Below are 15,189 nucleotides of genomic sequence, written 5' to 3'. Positions count from 1 at the left end.
TATCCAGGTAACTTATTTTTCAATACAATTTATATGATTGTTCGTGTCAATGCATGAAAAAGAAATTTGACTATCATATTATTTGAATATCATATTAATAAACAAAACCTTTTCTGTAGTTGATAGAACTTTGAAAACGCTTTGTCTTTTGGATAAAAATTTGTCACAGCATTTACAACACCTTTATTCAATGTTTACAAAAAAAACCGACTATCCATGTTACGTCGGCGAGGAAAAAGATTGCTTCAGCTGGATAAACGTAACTTCGCGATTCACGTGGACTTCTCAATCGAGTTACGAGTATCGCAATACATTGGTACGGATGGAAGTCGGGGACTTTCTAAGAGGCGTCTCCGAAGACAGTCGGAAACTTGTAGGTAGGACTTGCTGAAATCCCGGAGGGAGATACGACGCAGGTTCTAGCATCAGCGTGCTGCTTTTCCTTCTAGTTTGCGTTATTAGTTAGGTAACAAGTTAACGAGATAGTTATTATTCAATGGTTCATTGGCGATCACGATTGCTACTGATCGGCTATTGATAATAGTATCCTCTTTATCACGAATAAATACGAAGCTTCCTCTACGTAACTTCCTGTATGTTCCGATCAATTAGGTTTGAATAACCGATCATTTAATACGCGAGAATATTTTTACTTATTGTGCATATTAATTTTATTGTAGCTTTTATTGTATTTTCAGAGATTTTTATTGTATTTTTTTTCATACTTTCATGCACATGTTTTTCAATAACGAGAAATAGAATAGCGAAGAATATTTTATAGATTACTGATATCTGCATACGCAATTAACGACGTGCAAATCGTTCATTAATTTTCATTAAAATATTCGATACATTTTTAGTGAACACTCACACTCATTGATATTAGTGAGCAATAATGATTGTCATTTATCAAATATGCTGCTCGAGTGACGGCAGACATCGGAATAGCTGGCATAAAAATAGCCGATGATAATTTAAGCAAGCTCTGACAGAATATTCATTATTCTCCATCAAAACTGATGTGATTCAATTACTTTTCAGAACGTTCAATTATTTTTTTGCGCAAACTCGCTCGTCGATGCCGTCCGTCGTCACGTGACAGATTGTTCTATATTTAATGCAAGCTCCTGGAAATGCATTTGGCATCGTGAAATCAATACTAGAATTAATAACATCAATAACGCTCTTATTTCAATGGATACAGAATCTTCTAATATGCAAGATATTTCAAGAAGAGTTATAGAATATCTTCAAGAAAATCAACAATATTACATTAATTAACAATAATAACAAAATAAATCTATTTCTCGAAGCAATATTTACTCTTCTAAATTCGTGAGATATGTAAATAGATATATGTAATTGCAATTCTGGCATATTTATTGACTTTGACAGTCGATCATTCAATTCAAATCAGTCGATTCAAATGAAATACATGCCAACGTGAGTCTTGGAAAAGTCATATTTATTAAGAGACAAATATTATTGTTGTCATATTTCACACTGAGATCGCGTATAAAGTTATTGTTATGCTTGCAGTATAACAGAACGTCGCTTAAATTGTTACTCGCGGTCGTGCACTCCGGACGTATAGCTGCATCGATACACGAGTGCCATTCACGATGCTGTGATTCGCGGACATTGTCATTCACTGCGCGGCATGTAATATCCGACTTAAGATTCCGGAATAACCATAACGATAGCTTCGCTCCGCGCTCGGAACGGATTTGATCCCAATAACGTCGGGCGGGCTCCTGCGAGCGAGCAGCTCCGACAGCGGCCCCGCGCGGTTTTGTTCATTCCGTAGGAAGTCACGTTTCATGAAACGTGCACGGCATCGGGCTGCGACCGGCTCGGCCGCGTCGCGCAACGTCGATCAATTTCTCACGAATAACATTGCACCGTAAGGCTGTGTTATATAATCTCCACGTTGGATTCACAGGGGTGAATTATTCGCGAACTTCGATCGTCAACGACCCTCGGCCGATTGTGCAGCTGGGACATTAAACTTCTAAGTTTAAATTCAAGCAAAGTTCATTGACGAATTCTGTCTTTTATTATATTTTATTGTATTTATTCATACTTTAATGTCAAAACTCGATTTTATTAACTTGCCTTCCTAAATCTAGAAAAGTGAATTTTATTCATATTTAACCGTCAGACCTTAATTTTGTTACTTTACCTTCCTAAATTTAAGATAGTGGATAAATGATTTTTTTTTTATTTTATTCATGTGAAATTTTTTAACGTGGAGACTCGATTTTATTGTTTTGCATTCTTAAATCATCAAGTTTAGTGCTTAATTTATTGTTGAAGCGAGACTCTTTTTGGATGTTTCTTATCTCGAAATAGAAATGGGAGCTTTTTGTGTATCAGAAAAAGGAGGAAACGTTTGATAGATCCTCTGTATTCACGGATCCCTGAGCTTTAGCGCACATACTGTAGCTACGCCTCCGAATTGAAGTAGATTGGACCATACATCTTATCGGAACACGTGCGTCGATAGCTTCTTGCAGGAATGATTGATCAGAAATAATTGATGGAGAACCGATTTACCGCTTCTTAATAGCGGCTTTTCCAACTAGTCACGTGCGCTTGTAAGTAAATTAAATCTTTAACACTGTCAGAATTTATCGAGAAGAATAGGACAGGAATAATCAATTATATTTCTTGATCATGGAATCACTATCTTGAAAAATTCTAATTTTGACGATTAAATTAAATATCAACGATTAGAAGAAATTAAATATTATTATTATATCTTTACGAAAACTGTGCTGAAGCTTGATATTAAAAGAAATTTTTAAAGAGTCAGATATACTTTAGGTATTACAAGCCTTCGAAAAAGCTTTTATTTTTTTTTAATAGTACATATATTCCAGTTGTAAACTATTAAATAGAACACACTCACTTAGAAAATAAACGTCTACTGAGCATATAAACTGAAGAAATCAAATTGTCGCTGTTTGCGGAATACGTTATAGCTGAAATAGAATCAAATGTTCAGCAAACAACATATAATAATTAAACAGGTGAACAAACGCGATAGCAAACGCGTCAGATAAATTAGTTATCGGTGATTTGATATCGTGCAGTATACATACATCCATTTATTAACACAGCTCTCGGAAATTAGTAGAATTAATAGAATTAATAGAAATACGATGAAAACATATCCCTTGCGCTTCTCGAGTCTCTACTGGCAGGCACTTTTATTCATGTTGCCCGATAACAGCTTCGGGATGTACTCCACGCTCTCTAGAGAATCTCGCCGTTACTTCCGTCGTTACTTCCGCCGTCGTACACTTCCCGCTTGCTGGGAAAGCTACCGGGAGACGTGCCGGTCGGTGGCGAAGGAAGAAAGAATTAGCAGGACACTTTCGGGATTGTGGATGGAGACCGAGGGGGTAGGACGGGGGAAGTCAGCAAGCGTGGGAGCTAGATAAACTAGTGGCGTACGTGCCCGGAAAGTAAAGCGTCAACTGTTGAATAGACGGCTCAGGAATGAAGAGCACGGTCGCCTAATTCAATTCGCTCCCAGAACTGTTTTCCAAGAATGTGCTTTTTCCGTTCGATCTGCCTTGTCGTGCCTCGCGGTCGCATCAGCTTCTCGACACCATCGCCAACCTCTTTGCATTTTGTGGAAGAAGCTAGGTAGGGAACGAGGTCGTTCCCGGGCCGGGTCTCCACTTGCGTCAGTACGGCGCGATTTGATAACTGAGATAACGTAGAGGAAAAATGTTAGATCGCGCGGAAGTTTGTTATCAGAAGTAGCGCCGGGAAGGAAGAATCATTTGGCGTTACGAAATAAAAAGCTTCCCTGTTTTCATTGATTTCCTGGACACCGCGAGTTTTACCGCTCGTGGGTAATGGTTCGATTACGAATATCGAGATGTCTGCGAGGAAAAACGATCGTGGGCGTCTCCGATAAATTTTATCGAAGTTCCCGAAAAATCGTACTGATAAAAGAAGCACGAAAACAACGTGAATATCGATGCGATGGGCGCACATTTGTCTGATTCGCCTTGAATCGAATATTTTGTTAAGACCAATGGCTTGGCATGACGATCAAGTGACAGCTGAGTGATAAATCCATTTCTTCAGGATCTCGCTTGTTAAATAAGCCACTTTTGCGACAGAAAAAGATTACGATGGAAGAGTAATTCTTCTCGCTCGCAGTCTTGATAATTTACGACGTCGGAACTAAGTAACCATCAATTATCACAGACGTACATATCGCGCCTGGAAACTACGTTCTATGCACGCGGACACTTTAACATCCGCGTGCAGTTCTAGCAGCAAGCTGCCATCATTTTCCGTATACGATGCGTTTTTCCGCGGCTTGTTATCCATTAGCCGTTTCCCGCCGGATTGATCGATCAATTTCTCGTGACGCGCGGAAAAGATAATCGTGCGGTGCCGCACGGAATGGCGTTCCTTTTCCTCCATCTTTTTTAATATCATCGGTGCGCCTTTATCGCGGGATTTACTGCCGAACGCCCGCTGGAAGCCTGCAAAAATTGCTGGCGCGCGCTCAGGATGATCGTCGCAAGAAATCCTCCTATTTTTCGGCGACGCGGACGGTGAAACCCCGTGAAACCTGGCCGCGGTAACGAAGCGCAGAAACGACCGGTGAAATCCGGCAGTTGGCTGCATATCCGCGCCCCATCGGCGGGAATTAATTGTCCTATGAATCACGCATCGTATCATGCGGTGGACAGTTTTTATGTGCATGTTTAGCATTGATAACGCCGTGCCTATATGCTCGGTCGTTGGTTCCCTATCTGCCGCGTGTTATGTTGATTTATGTGCGCACTGCCGTTGCTGGTCTTCGCCGTGTGATCCAACGCTCCGTGCATGCCCCGCGCCGTTTAATCGTCGGACCGCACGCGGATTTCTATCGATCCGCCAACCGATAGACCGACCGACGCGTCGAGAAATCACGAAGGAGATACGCGCTCCTGCACGATTCGGCCCGTTCGGTTTTTCTCTCTCATGAATATGCGCGCACGTCAGAGCGCAGATATCTCCTGCGCGCCGGCAAGATGCAATCTCTCCGTTGCACGCGTTACCGTGAGATTGTTACGAGAATAGCATAGTGTCGGGGATACGAGTGGAGATTGATGGAGATTCTCCAGCTTGCGTCGCACCCCGCCTTCTTGTCTTTTCTGCATTTTATAGTATTTAGAAAATATATCGGCAATTAATTGTGTTAATTAATTCAGTATTAACTTGTGAGTTTAATTATGTAATATTGAAATCTTAATTTATTGTATGTTATTTATTTCGATTATATGTGCATCTATTCTTGTCCAAGAAGGATTTTTATACCGCACATTGAGGATAGTACATGTTTGAAAGATATTGTCAATATCTCAGTTATCTGATAAAACAGTTTGGATGAAGACAATATTTTGGGAAACACGTCAGCTCTGTTTTTTTGACAGAAAGTGAAAGACACTAGAAGCCTCGTTACTCAAGCGTATACGGCGAGCCTGTGATAACGAGATCTTGTAACTAAATGGGAACCGGAATTCACAAAATGTTTGCTTTCGCAAACCTTTAACGGTTTGTTTGCTATTTGTTTTTTCTACAGCAGGCAGAGAATTGGACGGCGATTCCAGAGGATACAGGAGTGCCGAGGAACAGGCGCGCGAATTGACACGGAGCATTCGCCGCGAAGTGAACAAACTCTCGGAGCAGTGGAACGCTTTAATCGAACGTAGCGACGCGTGGAAGCGGAAACTCGACGACACCGCTAACGTGAGTACCATACCCCATTCTTAACTTACACAAAAAGCCGCTTACCGCCGAAGTGTATTTCCTGATATGAATACCGATCTCTCATCGCATTTCGCGGGAATAAATCCCGGATTGACCCCCGAGTACCGTTATATACAGACGGAGGCGAAAGCTACTTTTAAGGAACGATATCCGGAACTTTCGATGCACGGCGGGATTATCTTTTTCCCTTTCTTGCGGCCGCGTGGGATCGACATGAGATGGGTTGCATGAATTGCAAAGTCAGCTGAATAATTACGCGAGGATCCTGGAGAACTTGGCTAAGAAATCGCATAATTATTGATTCCGCAATCACCGGCATGAGAAGAAACTGCATAATTGTCGGCGACGTTATTTATCTCTACGTACGTACGCGGGATAACGATGCGGAGTAAAGATAGATTGTCGATAGGGCAAAAGATTAATTAATACGGAGTAATGGATTCCCTACGTGATTCCCGTGAAATGGCAGAGTGGCGCACAAGTAATTGCCAGAGGAGTAAATTATTATTTATTGTTAATATATATCAGGAAGCTGTGTACGCATAGACCCGAAGCGAAATTTGTGATTTATGATACATCTCGATGGGCAGATAAGAGAGAGAGACGATGTTTGCGGACGGGCTACGAGCTCCGCACGAATTAATTGATATTTTGTTGCTGGGCGTAATATGCAAACTTAAATTAAGCGCGAAACTTAAAGTTTCCCCGCGGCGGCGAGTGAATGCGAAAACTTTGATTTATATTCCCCTTTCCCCGCGCTATATGCCGCGATATTATGATAGATCGAGAGGCAGAGAAAGGAAAAGAGAGAGAGGACAGATAAGTCTATATAATATTAAGTATTATCGAAAGTTGCTTCAGAATTAATCAGCTCTTATGCAACACAAAAGAAACTTAAATGAGAGTTCCTTCTGTCTTTATTCGACGAACATTCTCTCACAGGAAAAGTTTAACTTGCATCTTTAAGGATGAAAAATATGCTCTAAAGCGTAACTATAATCAAATATGAAACATAGATCTAATTATGTAATTTCCGAACGTCTCTTCCCGACGCTCACCAATAAACGGTTCGCTTGCTTCCTCCAGAGCATAAAGTCGTTCCGACAAATGGAACCTCTCATAGAGAAAATTGCAATGGCAATCATAAAGCGATACGAGGGAAAAATTGATCATATATTAAACATAGATCTAATTATGTAATTTTACATATACTTGTGAATGCATGAAATGCAAGAAAAAAATGTTAAATGACATAAATTCGTCATATAAATCAAGCTTTTCATGATAAATAAAAGAAAATCAATTAGATTCATAAATGTTTTCCTTGTGCTTGTATCAAATATATAAATATTATTTTAAAAAACACAACTGCCGTTTGTGTGTTGCACAGTGTCGTATTTCTTCTCGTGTTTCCGCATATAGAACATTTTTACAACTAAATTCCACGGTAAAGAGATTCCTGGTAATTTATCGATATCGATACATGCGTGGCGAACCCACGCGCAATGACCGCGCGAGTCGGGGTATCTGGTCCCTTAACAGGAATTTTTACAAGAGGACAGCGACGACAGTATTATGAGGCTCAATTTTTCCCTCGTATCGCTTTATGATTGCCATTGCAATTTTCTCTATGAGAGGTTCCATTTGTCGGAACGACTTTGTGCTCTGGAGGGAGCAAGCGAACCGTTTATTGGTAAGCGTCGGGAAAAGACGTTCGGAAACGAGCTGCCTCGTAGTAAAGACGATCCTCAGATGCGTTCTTGGCCAATCGACGCTCGTGTCGCGTCTAATGCCACCGAAATCTCGTGTTCACGTCTCTTTTTCTTTTTCTCCCTCCGTCTCTCGATATCGGAAATAGCTCCAATTTCCTGACCGTCCATTTAATCGGGGGCTCGACTTTGCTCGCGCGTGCGTCAATTGCGCTCGGCAGGGCACATAATACGAGTATTAAGAATTAGGAGAGCACATCTCCCAACATCGCGGAAAAGCGGAGGCCACTCGGACGCAAGTGTCGTTTACAAAAGAATGCGTGTGTAGCATTCCTCGATTTTATTTTCAATCGGTGTTGAAAGATCATTAATTCTTCGCAGTCACACATGGGATTGGAAAAATAATAAATTTCTGCGAATGAAATCTTTGGGTAAAATAACTTTACCATCTACTTATACCTATCTATACCTAAACTGACTTCATTTTCTCTGTGTCAGGCGTATAATTATTATATTTAGCATCGAACGCCGAAACATTGCTTAACGTCAGGAAAATTCAGGAACGCGCAAAAATCGCGATCAAATATTCAGCGGAAGGAACTTGACGACCGAGTTCATCAAAGAATGCGCTCCTCAAGTTTAATGCAAACCTTGCGAGGCGCCTCGTGTATGCGTCCTCGAGCGAAAAGAGCCTCGCTTCGGAACAGCCCTCCCTTGCTTATAAGCGTCACGTGGCAAAGGGGTGAGAAAATGCGACCGGGATCTCTCGTCTTCCGGGAAGATCGAGAATTTATTATCGGGCGACGGGTGTACTCGCGATGCATCGATAATCGTGCTCGTTTCACCGTTCTCCCAGGTGCCCAAGTGCAGGGGTAGATCGACATCAGCATGCTGGATCGGCGGGGGTGGCGTAAATCGTGCTTGTATGTACGTCGTCGTCGTTGTCATCGTCGTCGGGGTTTAATGCATCCTTTCGCCTGTGGAATCGGGCTGTCGACCCCCTTGTGGTCCCCCGCATTTTCTCCTTGTACTCCCGGCCCACCATCGTAGCATCATTCGTCTCGCTTCTTTTTTGCGGCGGCGCATTCTCGGTCTCATAAGCGGTTTTACGATCTGCATCCCGTTTGCGTGTGTGAAAGACGATGCCTGAATACACACAGCCACACGGCTGAATATTCCGTGGCCACGACGTTCGACTACGTCGTTCTCGAAAATAAACCCCATGCGACGCGTAGTAGTTCTCCTGAGATAGTGGTACGTCGTAGATAGTGGTATATCGTGTCGTATCCCTTTTCGCGAGTCCTTTAATCACGACAACACACATCGTTGGAGAATTTGAAAATTAATTAGAATCTTACATATCTGATCTATCAATTTCGATTTTGTTTATACAAGATTCGCGAACATATTTGTAGATTATAACAATATTTTTCCTGGAAATTTCATCAAGCTCCTGCTCAAGATCTTTCGGAAATGATGCAATTTAATCACACAGAATTTCTTTTAGTTAAGATTGAACTTCATATCCAGAGAAATTGTGAAAATATTTAATCTAGAATTTTCTCACGAAGATTCTGATCAAGATCCTTCAAGATTGATATTCTTTATCATTAAAATATTATTTACACAATTGTTCGATCTTGAGTAGAAAAAATTACGATCATCGCAGCGATAGTTTCTAACGATTCCATGATGATATCGATCTTATCTGAAAATCTAAATCTTTTTGAGCAAGAACTGCAGATCTCGCACGAAATATCCTGAAACAAGATTCCAACATAGTGTATGATTCTGACGGAGCGGAGGCGCGACGTATACGCATGCCAATCGAATGGAATTCACGATACGCGTACGCAATATCGTCTGCGTTGCACGCACACGTGGCAGCACTCTGATCGCATAGCTGCGAGGCACAGACAGCATGTGTACATACATCGATAACACGGGATAATGTGACGACACGACGGCGCCGGTTGATCCTAGCTCGGTTGGCCGTCTTTCTAGCTGATTATCGCTCGGTTATCGGTTTATTCACCGGAAAAACCACCGACCGTCGACTCGCAATAAAACAATGACGACGGATAATTGATAATCCCGATTCGGATAGCGCGCGAGAGGTACGCCAATTAAAAAAGTTTTATCGGTATACACGAGGTAAACGTCAAGTATGATGTAATTAAACCATAATGGATTACTAAACGGCACGATAAACTGGTAATACTACAAATTGCAAAGCATTAATCGACTGCACATCATGTTAATAACCGTTAACGTCAGTTTGTTGATGAGTTATCTAATGAAGAAATATTTCTCTTGTAAGTTGAATAAATATGCCTTAGAAATATATTTTCTTGATTATAAATTAAAACCGCTAAAGCTGAGATAATGGTACCGATAGTTAAAGAGATTTTACCGCATTCGGTCTTACTTGTTCCTTGAAAAAAAAAAACGCGAATTTTCAGATATTTTTACGCGTATCAGGAAAATGTTCAAATAGAAATTCGGATACAAAAAATTACATAGTATGAAATTATTATTGGGAGAAGAGCTTTTACTTAATTGATTTGAACATGATCTACTTAATTGATCGGTAGGTATAGCGAATGATTACGCTATGCAACATTTTATTCTGCTAAAATATAACGATGAATCTTATTATCTATCTCGTGAATGATCGGCCGTGCCTGAACTGAACTTTAACGAATGCGACGGAGTAGATAATAACTTCTTTTTAACGCGTCTCAAAATAACGTTGACCCGTCAGCACCATAAAATATCTTTTAATATAATTCAAGTACCTCATCGTTTATAAATAGCTGCTTACGTTCCTCGAAATGAGTTATTTTGAGATTTTCTCCACAGTCCATATCATTAAGATTTTAATATTTAATTTAACATTTATATATATATTATATTATATCTAGTTCTTATCGTCAATTTTCGTAAGACATCTATTTCTTTCATTCGCGAAGTCTATAGTGAGAAGCTCTCATTTCCCGAGAGCTTGAAGTTCTCATTTTATTTCCTTTAATTGCTTACGTAAAAAAAGCCATTAGTATTTTGATAAATTTCATTGAATTTATTTTTAATTTAATTTGGATAAATTATCCCTCTGATTAAGTGATAACAAGCAGCATATAGTCTTCTTCTCCGTAAAATCGAAGTTTTATGGTGATTTATATCCATCGAATTTAATGAAATATTATATGAAATACATCTTGCGATTTCAACTAGCTGTCGCTTACATAACGGATTAATTTAATCGCTGCGTGTCTTAAGAAATTCATTCCGTTGCAAATTATACATGCGGCTGTCGTGAGGGTCCCCGATTGCTTCCAGTAACCGAAGCGAGGCTTAATTGCAAGATGCATATTCATCAAATCCATTTATTTATTCTCGTTAGGGCGAGTCAGAGCAACCAGTTTCTCGTTCGATCTGTCGCATCGATAAAATCGCCACGTTCCGGTAAATAAGCCTTTCGATGATACAACAACGTGGTTCGTTCCGTCACTACATTTTATTCCAGATGTTTTTGTAATGTTATTTAATGATTGACGTGCTTCCATCGCTCGCTCGGAAGCTCTGGTCAGTTGACGATTAGTGTCAAAGTTGAACAAGTGGATCGGCAAAAGTGCTCGTAAACGACGGTTGCATCCGTCGATTAAAAGCTGTTGAGTTGTGTGACGATGATACTTCGCACCCGGAAGATCAAAGTTTTCGCGCAATCGAAAGGCTACGCGCACCACATGGATGCATAATTCATGAACAAAACATAATTTAACTTTTAAATTCCACGCGTTCTTTCTCTTCCTCGTCGCTCCATATTGCCGATCCGCCGTCCCTCTCTTCGCTTTAATTATCGGCTATCCGGTAATTACGGACGACACGTTCTTTTTGGTCGCCGATATCGGCCCGGAATTCGCCGCAGTCTTATATTAATTTGACTTCCTATCTCCACCGGCTCGACGCATACCCAGGATCACCCGAAATCGTTCCCGGCGATGCAAACGAGCCAACACGAAATGCTTATCGGATAATTCCCTCTTTCTCTTATTGGAAAATCAGTAATGAGCACGATCGATGCTGACAATGAGCATCGATGCGGACGATCGTGATTCTCTGGTTTTCAATAATAGTGACATTCAGTTTTAATTTTTGAAGTAATTAATTATATAATTTTGAAATAACACGGAGAACTTATACTCTACTGTGTGCGCTTTACTCCTGTAACAATAAATTTTAGAAAATATAATCGATCGAGAGATGAACTGCATATAGTAGTTTACCAGATGTCATTTTCGCGAGGCTGTTTATCTTTGTCGATGAATCTATGTGATCTTATTTTGGATCTTTTCGAAATCACAAATGAGAAGGAAAGAGAGGAAAGCATTACGCTCTTGCCAGCCAAATTAAATTTATTGCTTAAAGTTTCTGGCATTTTTCTTGAATGAGTGCGGAAAATTCATTTTATACCGAGCATTCTATACTGAATGGAGCCTTTTAGTACCTTTGCAAACATGAGAATAATACAAAAATGTCTTATGCATTTTCGTTGCTTACACTCCGAAAGTTCTCTTGTTTGCAGACAAACGAAAAACTCAACGTAATAAGTCCCGCTGTAATCTCTCAACTGCCGACAGCAAAACAAATATCGACATATATTAAAAAGTCTTTTCCTGGGCTTGATGGACGCGCATCATTTATTACGGGTAGGGAAGTTTCATCTCCGAGAATGAAGCGAGGCAAAACATCCCTGCGAAGTGCAGAACTGCTGCGGAAACTATTTTGTTGCAAATAATTTGTGTGATGGCCATCTATCACAAAGAAGTCTCGAACAGCATTCACCGGCCGTCTGAAAAATAGAAGCTGCCAGACGCCGTAGGACATTCAGCGCAATAAACATTGTTATTTACTAGGATTAATCTTAATGAGTCACGGAGAATTAAGAAACTTCTATTCTTTGAGAATAAATAATCTCTGAACGTTACAAACATGTTTATTAAAGAGAAAAAAAAACATTCTTAGGAATAACAAGCTTGCAGACAGAGATACTTGAACATCATACACTATAGTTGTAGATGCTTATGTATCGGTACAAGGAATATAAGGAATGTACTTTTCGGCTGCGACAGCTGCAAGATTAACGCAAAAAAATAAAATAAAAGAAGGAATCTCGTGATTCTCGGACTCTCGACCTCAAGTGCGCAAAGTGCTCCGTGGCGAAGACGGGTGCTTGCAATCGCGGGATATCCCGGTTTAAGCTTGAAATTAAGCCGAACTGAGCAATCCGAGTCGTCCTACCGAGGAATTCTCCTCCGTAGTTAGGTATGCAAAGCAGGAAGCAAGGCAAGAGGAAGCCTGGCCAGGAGCCCAATCAGAGAATATAGCCCGTGGCAATTGTGCACGTGGAGGTGCGCTGGCTTGCGTGCGCACACACACGCGCGCGCGCACGCGTGTATATGTGTGTACACAACACGTGTGTTACGGCGATCCGTAGGCACGTAGGCACACTCACCTGTTCGGGCCAAATGAATGAATGAGTGCACACACGTAACCCGGCCAGCCATGGAAACTCAAACACCATCTTTCGAATTATAACCGCGCCATCGGATTATCTTCTGAATTATTCCGGATAGAGCATCCCGCCGTTGAAACGGCACGGCAATCTGCGTTTTAAAGTACATATCCGGCAACGCGTGCGAGGTCTCTCCTTTCTCGCCCCTCCGTTTGCCTCCCTAACTTGGTTCAGTCGAGCTGGAAGGTCCGAAATCGATCAGGGGACGAAGCTTATCGAGTCGAGTGTGTTGAAAGTAGATTAGATTAGATTACATCTGTTTACCCATTTTACAGAATGAAGTTTGCTAGGAGTCTCGCGTGTGAGATACAGAGATCAAGAGCGGTTTCAGTGATCATACTCTTATCGATATGTATCTTTAATCGATAATAAGAAAAACATGGGAACTCTCTTGAGCAATGATAGATTGATGTTTGATGCATCTCAAAATTATATAGTTATATTATTTTGTTACTTTTTTATTTATCATTTCATTTATCATTATTACTTACAATTAATAGTCATTACTTTATTATTATCTAACTTCGTTCAGCTTAAGAATAAAACACGCACACTGAGAAAAATTTTCATCGGATGAACCGATTAAATAGTTTTCCGATTGTTAATTTTGTTTTCCGATTACCTTCATCGAATATGTCCGATCATTTTCCTTTGTCTTTTATGCACTTTAATCGGATATATATCCGTTTGTTACTATGTAATTGGATTATTCGATTAGATAAGCCATGATATTTTTCTCAGTGCACGATGCCGAGGTATTACCAAGTATTACAGCTAAACTACATCATTCCCTTTGTTCTTTATTGTATCCTCGGTCACGCAAGATACGCCAGACATCAACAATTTAATGTCGCAGAACACCATGAAACCAAGATAGATTCTTCGCGTGGCGATTCGCGTCGCCAATATTGGCAGGAACTCGTTTTCGAACCGGTAATGGGTAATCAACCGCGTTATATAGAGACATGTACACGGGGGATGATATGTATGGGCGTGTGTACATATATTTTCTGGGGCGAAACGGTAGCATTTCCGGCGACAGTAACGTTCCCGACCACTCGCGTCGCACGGCATCAGGCCAGTCCTCGACCACTTAATCAGTCAATTAGTGGCAAACTACTAATTAGCTTACTAATTACGGAACAAATTTGTAGCCAGCAAACTACGACGCCGTGAAAGTATTCATAAATAAGGAGGGGTTGATAGGCGGATCCCGTGCATTTATTATCGTTAAGATCAGACCGCGATCACGATACGATCACATATCGTTACTGCAAGACATGTCGTTCTGCTCGGCGCATGTATATTAATGATACCCAGCTTGCGACATCCGATAATCTTTTCCACAGGGAGCGGTGGCGGCTGAAACGGGAGGTGAAAAAAAAAAGATTTCCCGTTTAAGCGTTTCAATTAATATCCCATAATTCATGAGCTTCCCGCGGTGTAATTTATCAATTGCTGCTAATTCCTTTAATGCCGCTGCGATTTGCATCGCGTACGCGTATCACCGTGATAACATGGAATCCATAATACTGCACGTACATGTTTATGGCAGAATTACAGCAAGACTCCAACAACATTATGTAATTAAGTATCATCGGTCGACCATTAACAATTTACACATATATTACGGACTCGTATTTACCTATTTTCTCAATCTAAAACTGCGCAGCATTTTTTACAACGCGCAGTTCGAAATGAAAAAATTCACGATACCTTGACATTTAATGATATGAAGATTGCGCACGGAGAATCCACCGCAGAAGCTATCTAGATTAAAGTCGGGACGGCTTGTGTGACTTTTGTTGCATCTACTCGATATCGATCTGCGTCCACAAGATCAACGTTACGCATCGCTTATATCGTTTATCGAGTTCGATCAGCGCGACGAGCTCGTGAGAGGGACGCAGGACGAATTTGCATAGCTAATCGTCGACTTATTACGCCGCTCGTTTGTCGTGCGTTCTATCGGGAGAGCCCACACGGTGGGAAAGCTCGGGGCGATTCGAATTAAAAGTACGACCGGAAGCGACTGCTTACTCTCGGCGACTCCTTTCCGTCCTCCTCAAGTTCAACGACGCGTTAAATTCAACTCGCACCGACGCGACGCGACGTCCAAAT

At 41.0% G+C, this 15,189-nt stretch overlaps 1 protein-coding gene across 10 annotated transcripts in view; it reads left to right on the top strand.

Annotated features, from left to right (window-relative positions):
- The window catches only part of LOC105279139 (dystrophin, isoforms A/C/F/G/H), a 442,569-nt gene that overhangs the window by 372,054 nt on the left and 55,326 nt on the right, over window positions 1–15,189 (top strand). For 9 of the 10 annotated variants that reach the window (XM_026967748.1, XM_026967742.1, XM_026967747.1 and 6 more), the window contains one exon: window positions 5,597–5,763. In XM_026967748.1, the coding sequence (XP_026823549.1) occupies window positions 5,597–5,763 (167 nt within the window). The remainder of the gene's footprint in view (window positions 1–5,596; window positions 5,764–15,189) is intronic. The other variant, XM_026967743.1, reaches the window with a different exon arrangement.

The sequence above is a fragment of the Ooceraea biroi genome, chromosome 2, assembly GCF_003672135.1.
Source record: "Ooceraea biroi isolate clonal line C1 chromosome 2, Obir_v5.4, whole genome shotgun sequence".
NCBI classification, from domain to species: Eukaryota; Metazoa; Arthropoda; class Insecta; order Hymenoptera; family Formicidae; genus Ooceraea; species Ooceraea biroi.
This window is presented reverse-complemented; position numbering and strand designations above follow the sequence as displayed.